This window comes from Arachis ipaensis, chromosome B08, assembly GCF_000816755.2.
Source record: "Arachis ipaensis cultivar K30076 chromosome B08, Araip1.1, whole genome shotgun sequence".
Classification (NCBI taxonomy): Eukaryota; Viridiplantae; Streptophyta; class Magnoliopsida; order Fabales; family Fabaceae; genus Arachis; species Arachis ipaensis.
In genome coordinates, this window is record NC_029792.2 from 1,794,105 (window position 1) to 1,802,151 (window position 8,047).

The 8,047-nt window shown below is 32.4% G+C and overlaps 1 protein-coding gene and 1 pseudogene across 1 annotated transcript; one reads left to right on the forward strand and one right to left on the reverse strand.

Annotated features, from left to right (window-relative positions):
- LOC107610273 overlaps positions 1-1,987 on the forward strand; it is a 2,613-nt pseudogene extending 626 nt beyond the window's left edge.
- LOC107610272 (transcription factor bHLH53-like) lies at positions 5,123-7,728 on the reverse strand. The gene is made up of 2 exons (XM_016312340.1): positions 6,949-7,728; positions 5,123-5,335 (listed from the first exon to the last, which is right to left on the reverse strand). Exons 1-2 carry the CDS (start codon positions 7,726-7,728, stop codon positions 5,123-5,125), a joined length of 993 nt encoding a protein of 330 aa, XP_016167826.1.

Genomic DNA, 8,047 nt, shown 5'->3' on the forward strand with positions numbered 1-8,047 from the left:
GAAAAAAAAAAAAATGCAGGGACCCAATTAAAAAGAAAAAAATATAGGAATCTAATTGAAAATTTCGTAAAACTATAAAAACCAATAGAGTAATTAAACCTATAATAAAATATTATTACTTTTTTATACAATTTTTAATTTAAAAATACCACGTAATATTAAATATCTTAAATTAAAATTGTTGTTGATCCTATATAAATATAATATAATATTATTACAATTAAAATTAGCATAAAACATTTATCTTAATTTTTAAAAATATCGAAATTCAAAATTTTTCTTGTCATCCATAATTAAATTTGGAAAAGTTTAGGGTGCCAGCAACTTTGTTAAATTCTGGCCAGTATATAACTAACAAAGAAAAGTGAACCATTAGATGAAATCTCACACCATTAAAATCATCATTGATGACTATTTGATGGCTACAAATCACAAAGTTGTTGCCTCCTAGCATTCCTCGTTAAACTTACATAAAATAAATTTCATAATTTGGTTGAGAACTCTCTAGTCTCTTCCAATAATTCTAAATGCAACATCAAACATCCAAGAGCGCTCATTTTTTGTCTGGAATCTATGCTGTCAAAACAGTGAAGAACTAATGTGTTATCAAGGCCTGCTCCGAACTTGGTTTCTTGAGGCTCGGAAGTCGGAAGGTGCTTTCATGGGGTTGTTGTGAGCCGTGGGTTCGACTCGAATCGAGTGGTTTCTAGTGTGTTGATTGATATGTATGGGAGGAATTTTGGTGTGGAGGATGCACGCAAACTGTTTGATGAATTGCTTGAACCGGATACTGTGTGCTGGACATCAGTTATTTCAGCGCTTACAAGGAATGATAGGTTTAAGGATGCTGTAGAGTTGTTCTATAAGATTCATAGAGGTTGCGGGTTGGCACCGGATGGTTTTACCTTCGGGACATTGTTGGCCGCTTGTGGTAACTTGGGGTGGTGGAGACAGGGGAGAGAGGTGCATGCTAAGGTGGTTACTTCTGGGATATGTGGGAATGTGGTTGTTGAGAGTAGTCTTTTGGATATGTATGGTAAGTGTGGTTCGGTTCGCCAGTCTAGGATTGTTTTGATAGGATGAGTAATAAGAATTTGGTGTCATTGACTGCTATGCTCGGCACATATTGTTATAATCGAGAGTATGAGACTGTGCTCAATCTTGTTAAGGAGAGTGGGATTGTGGATATTTACAGCTTGGGGACTATTGCTCGGGACTCGCTGCTACGAGACAGGGGAATGAGGTTCATTGTATGTATGTGAGAAAGGGTGGTTGGAGAGACATTATAGTGGAGTCAGCCTTGGTTGATCTATATGCAAAATGTGGGTGCATTGATTTTGGGTATAGGTTGTTCCTGAGTATGCAAGTTCGAAATCTGATAACATGGAACTCAATGATTGGTGGGTTTGCACAGAATGGAAGAGGGATGGTAGCATTAGCCTTGTTCTCTTTGCTTGCAGTCATATACTGGTTTGGTTAATGAAGGGAGAGAATATTTTACTTCAATGACAAAGAAATATGAGATTCAGCCTGGAGTTGAGCATTACAATTGCATGATTGATCTTCTAGGTCGTGCTGAACTGATAGAGGAGGCTGAAATTTTGTTGGAAAATTCGGATTGTAGACATGATCAGTCACTTTGGGTAGTACTTCTTGGAGCTTGCACTAGGTGCTCAGACTATATCACTGCAGAACGCATAGCCAAAAAGATGATTGAGCTGCAACCAGGGTTTCATTTAAGTTATGTTCTGCTTGGTAACATTTAGGCAGTGTTTGGTTGTTGTCTCAAAAAAATAGAGACATAGACACAAAGACACAAATACACATGAACACAAAGATACACAAATTTTATAACATGTTTGGTGATAATACACAAGACACATGTATTTAATTCAAAAGTCCATTTTATCCCCAAACTAAAACAACTCAAGTGTTAAAGATAAAGGACAATGGTTGGAATTTTAAAAAATAATTAGGGATAGAATTGAAAAAATCTGTGTCTCATGAGTTGTGTCTTAGTGTCACAGCTTAAAAGAGATACACTAAATACATGTCTTTTATGTGCATCTGTGTGTAACCGTATCTTTTAAAATTTTATGTCTCAGCAAACAAACGGTGTACACGTACCACCGTGTCCATGTCTCTGATGGACATGGACATTAACCAAACGGAACCTTATAGAACAGTTGGTAGGTGGAATGATACTCTAGCAATCAGGAAGTTAATGGAGGATAGAGGGGTTAAGAAGATGCCTGGCAAGAGCTGGATTGAATGCGAGAATCAAAAGAGATCTCATTTTGATCTCGCAAACATGGAGGAAGCTGTGTGATGATAGAAATTGGAAGGATGGATCAATTAACATCATGAACTTTTTTATCTCAGTTCAATGAAAGCTAATTGATCTTAATATATTTTAAGATATACCATTTTTGACTCAGATAAAGTGGTTTATTTTTAAAGATACAAAAAAATATCACCCCAGCTACATATCTAAGTTTTTTGGCAATCAAGTCCAATTAAATTGGTTTAAATTCAACAAAAACCACTTTTATTATACCCACGTGTGGACCAGCGTGTACACACGCGCTTCACTAAAGCAAACATATTCTTCTTCTTCGTCTTCTTCCTTCTTCTTCTTCGCATTCGTCCTCCTTCTTCGTCGTGTTTCTTCTTCGTCTTCGCGTGTTTTCTCTCAATCGTTATTCTTTTATTGCTGCCGTTATTACTGCGATTTTTCTTTTCCTCCTTACTTTAATTGAAGTTCATATGGATTCAAAAGTGAATTCGATGTGTTTTTGTTGATAATTGAGTCTTTTTTATTGCTTGTTTAAAACTAAACTAATTTCAGTTCTTTTGTGTGTTAATTGAGATTCACCTGATGCTGCTGATCAGTATTGACCAAATTTTTTATTCTTTAAGTAATTTCGATTCATTTCTTAGTTTAACTGAGGTTCATTTGGATCCAGAAATAGATTGGAGGTGTTTTTGTTGATGATCGAGTCTTTTTGACGACTTGTTTAAAATTGAACTAATTTCGATTCATTTGTGTGTTAATTGAGCTGATGTTAAATATTTTATTACTTAATGTCGGTTCATTTCTTGTTTATTTGAGGTTATCCAGAAATGAATTCGATGTGTTTTTGTTGATGATTGAATCTTTTTTACTGTTTGTTTAAAACTGAATTAATTGAATGGAATGTAGTGGAATCTAATGCAATTGAATAAAGTGATAATGAATAATTTCATTCTTCTTTACTAAAAAATTTGATCAATACTTTTCAACAGCATCAAGTGGATCTCAATTAACACACAAATGAACAAAAATTAGTTCAATTTTAAACAAGTAGTCAAAAAGACCCAATCATCAACAAAACACACATCGAATTCATTTTCGAATCCAAATAAACTTCAATTAAACTAAGAAATGAATCAAAATTAAGTAAGGAATAAAAATTTGGTCAATACTGCATCAAGTGAACTTCAATTAACACATAAATAAACCGAAATAAACTAAAAAATGAATCGAAATTATTTAATGATGATACCAGAAAAAATTAGAATCAATAAAGATGATAGCAAAATATTGTTGGTGTTGTTGATGGTGACGATAATGAAAGAAGCAGAAGAAGAATCAGCTTGCGCGCAAATTATAAGAAGGGAAGAAGGAGGAAGAGGTGGAAGCGGAGAAGAAGGCGCGTGATTATAAAAACTTGGTTAGACTTGGTTAAGTGTTTTGTTTGGATGTAGAGATTTATTCCAAAACAATATACTTTAAAAGAAGATTTAAACATGGTTAATACTTAATACAACCCTCAAAACTTGAAGAACGGGTAAAAAATGTACTTTTGATTTCTTTCTTTTTGTTACCACAAATGAACTATGCTAGACATTTTTAAGGGACGCTTTCTAAATTAACCAAATTGTTTTCTAAATTAACCAAATTGTTTTGTTTTGAGACAAACAAATCTCACTAGGTAACATCATTTTCACAGATGACATGCTTTATTGCTTGGCCTGTCATTTTTAGATGCGGTTGAAGATATAGAAAACTAATATCAATGATAATTTAGTTCAATCACAATTGGAATTAGAATCACAAAAACCATAACTGATTCATTGATCCTATTCCTATATTGGTTCTAGCCACTTAGTCATATACACAGTTACACACATTTGGTCATAGTTGTTGATAATAAAAGATTGGTGGAGTATGATTGTGGGAAACCAAGAAATCGCTTGAGAGCAAATGTTTGTCAAAAAAAAAAGACACGAAGATGGATAATAATTTTTAAAATGTGTCTTTGGAGTTTAGAAATTCAGGAACTTTAAAAAAGAGGCAGCACTTGGGAACGGTTGGCAAGGTAGAGAAAATCGAAATTTTACGTGAAATCGAAAAAGTAAATTAAGTACGTAAAACGTAAAATCTTAACAAGATTTAAATCGTAAAATCGTCAGACCTAGTATAAATTTCGTAAAATCGATAGACTCATTTAAAATCGTAATATCGGAAGATTTTAAGAGTTAAATCGAGATTCTAGCTAATATGGTTGGCACAGATCGGGAAAAGAACAAACCTTGGACATAATTTGGGACCGACAAGAATGAATGAAAAGAAAATAGACTATTGTGCAACAGTTTTTATTATGGACGTGTGGAGAGCAAGTAATAAGCATGGCATGGAGCATATATAAAGATAGAAAAAAAAAACAGTCAGAACTTGTCTTATTTAGCATTAATTAATTATCGCAACAATTAATGAATGCTAAATAAAATATGACTATTTTTGGCTGATTTTCTTTGGTTACCAAACATTTTCGATTTATATGAAATTAACGTAACAGCAAATGCAACATGAAGCGAATTGACTCAGTAAAAAAAACATTAAATTCACCATAAGTGTTGAGCATGCAGGATCATGAGGTGAATTCACCATTTGATAAGAAAAATTCAAGAAACGCATTAAATTTGTTCCGTTCATATAAAATGAAATCTAAGGCTCTCGAGAAAAGAGCAAACATATCTACTGAAGCAACAGAAAAAAAAAAGAAGAAAAAATTGTATGCTGAAAACAACTCATGCTAGCATCTAATAATAAATAATAAATAAAAAAGAATGAATGTTACTATGCTTTTTTCTGCACATTATTTGTTTCAATCAACTCTTTAAGATCCTTAAAGATGGTAGGCTTTGATCGAACATCACGCTGATTTGTCAAAGTTGTAACAAAGTCTTTAGGGACAAAGCATAGTTCCTCAGAATAAAGCTTCTCTTGAACAAAGGGAGAAGTAATAAGAGCACATAGATCTTCACTTGGAGGAACAACCTCATCTTCTTTCTGCAACCATTATTATTATAGCAAAATATGATAAGCAAAAATGTTTGAAAAAACGCAATTAAAACTTATAAAAAAGCAAGAATGTTAGATACACACAAGTGCTTAGTCCATTATTTCTAATTGCACTTCTCATGAACTAAATTGCTAAAATTATTGTTTTTATTGGTGGACCACTTCTCTAATATATAGTTCAGAAAAGAATATTAAAAAACTTCTTGCAATTATCCAAAATAAATAATAGAACAGAGGCAGTTACATGTTAACAGTTAGATAAGTATCTCATTTTTGTTTTTTTATTTCTCTAAATTTATAATTCTTGTTCCAGTGGCGGAACATGAAATAAAATTTTGGGGGGGCCAGATAGAAAATAATTGTCAAAATATTTTTGATATGGACTCATTTAAGATAAACTCGCCTAATCTCATCTCTGGTTTGGGTGATATTGCCAAATTTAAAGCCGTTTTTTAAGATCTCGTTCCAAAAAGTTAAGGTTAAAGTTATCAGATGTAACTTTTTGAACTTTTGAATGTTATATCTCACATTTTTCGTGATTCATTAAAGTAGAAGAACTATCTTCAGGTGTTGATATTGTAAAAGTTATATGTTCTCCTTCTTAAATATTAGCCTTCCTCTTAAAAAATGTATCAATATATTTGAACTTAAAGATAGAGAGAGTGTTGTTTATTGAACTTATTAGATACTTTAAGTCATAGTAAAGTATTTAAGTCAATTGAACTATTTTTTATCTTTTAAAAAAGTACTACTAAATTTTTTATAAAAAATTTGGGGGGTCATGGCCACCCCTTATCTGAACTAAGCTCCGTCACTGCTTGTTCCTAAAGTTTCTCTTGTTGTGTTGAACAAATCCTTCCATTCAAATAACTGTTTCCTTAAAATTCTCCTTCACTTTCTCTCTCTTTGTATCTCTATCTCTATCTCTCAAACTAAATTTAATCCTATACAATCTTCAATCAATTACTACACATATTTTTAAGGAAGTGGCAGCAATAGTGAACACATGTAGTGGTGTATAACCAACCACATGTATGCAATAATGACAAGTATTTATTCCTGAGGAGCAATGTCGAGTTCATGTAGAATTAATCTTCAGTTATTCTATTTTGTTTAAAAAAATAAAACATTTTAAATTCAAACAGAAATTATTATGCACAAGTGAGGGACAAGCAAAAGATTCAAACCATTAATTTCTAATATGTAATTAATCATTGATTTCAAATAATTTTAAATATTAGAGGTAATAAAAGAAATTCATGAATAAATAACATACAAATAATTTCTCCAAAAATAATATTGCGGATATTTACAATTAATCCAACCTTAAACAATGTAGAAAAGGAACGAGCAAAAATTAAGGCAGCACTGTATTGGAAGAGTACATGAAGTTGCACCACTAAATATAAAACTTAAACAAAAAATTTCTTTGGCCTAATTCTTAATTATAAAAATTATCTAAACAAAAAATTCTAAAAAAATATATATTAAAAAAATATAAAACATCATTTTTCATCCTCAAACCATGGTAATATTACAGTCATCCAAGAAACACTATTATAGATGTAACAAATAATAATAATAATAAAAGAAGCAGTTACCTGGAGCGTGTTCATAAGTTGAAGCATACCAATTTGAGTTTGAAGATACTTCACATATTTAGAAGCTGCATGGAGCATCTCAGCTGTGTTCATCTTTGAGCTACCAGGAACCAACTTTCCAAGCTCTTGTGTCTTTTCTGTGATATTTCTTCTTCTCTCCCTTGCCGCTATACTCTGTGCAGAGATAGTTCTCTTACTGTCCTTCTTCTGACTCTCATTATTAATTCCCACACAAAAACCATTACGTACAACATTAGGAACCATGAAGTCTGACGACGGTGTTGTCACTGGTGCAGGTAATAGTAGTTCTTCTGCTAGTGCTGCTTCTTCAGATGGTAATAAAGAAGATGAATTCAGTATAAACCCATCAAATAGACTGGGCGATGCATACTCCTTAAATGGAGAAGAGAGTTGGAGTTCTTCATCCTTATGAAAGTACTTTTGGCGTTTCGGACATGAAAGAAGGGTGTTGACATTAGAGTATTCAATCTGAAAGAGATTATTGGGTTTGGGTGAGATAAAAGGGTCATGAGAAGAAGTGCAACTATGACCAAGTTGATGAGAAGACAAAATTTCAGGATGGAAAAATCCATTGTTAAAGTCAAAATAAGGGTCAAAGAAAAAGTTATTAGAAAACAAGCCTTCTTGGCTGTGTTGGTGGTAAAAATGGTCAAGTGTAAGTTCTTCTGGTGTGGTTAGTTCTTGAAATTTTGTGGTGAAAATTTCTGATATTATTGAACTTTGAAGTGCATCTCCGTTCAAGTACGTACTCAGTGCCATTATTGAAAATAGTAATAGAAAAACAAAAGATAAGACCTGAAATGATAGTGAAGATGATGAATTAGTGTAATGGAATGGCAAAATACAAAATCAGTGTAGCATTTAATTAACTACTCTACTCTACTATGTGCATAAGAATGTCCAAGTTAATGATTAAGCTATAAAACTTAAATAAATACACGCTACTAAGAGAAAATAAAAAGAGAAAGAAAAGAGAGTAATAACACTATAAAAGACTTATACGAAAAGTACAGTACAATTGGGCAGAAATAACAGTTACACGTAAATACATAAACGGATTCTTATGCTCCTCCTGTCT

Bases quoted from the DNA above. Each gene is read 5' to 3' on its own strand.
- LOC107610272 (XM_016312340.1), bottom strand. From the start codon at position 7,728: ATGGCACTGAGTACGTACTTGAACGGAGATGCACTTCAAAGTTCAATA. The intron at 5,336-6,948 runs GTAACTGCTTCT...TAATGGTTGCAG, and splicing joins AACTTATGAACACGCTCCAG to AAAGAAGATGAGGTTGTTCC.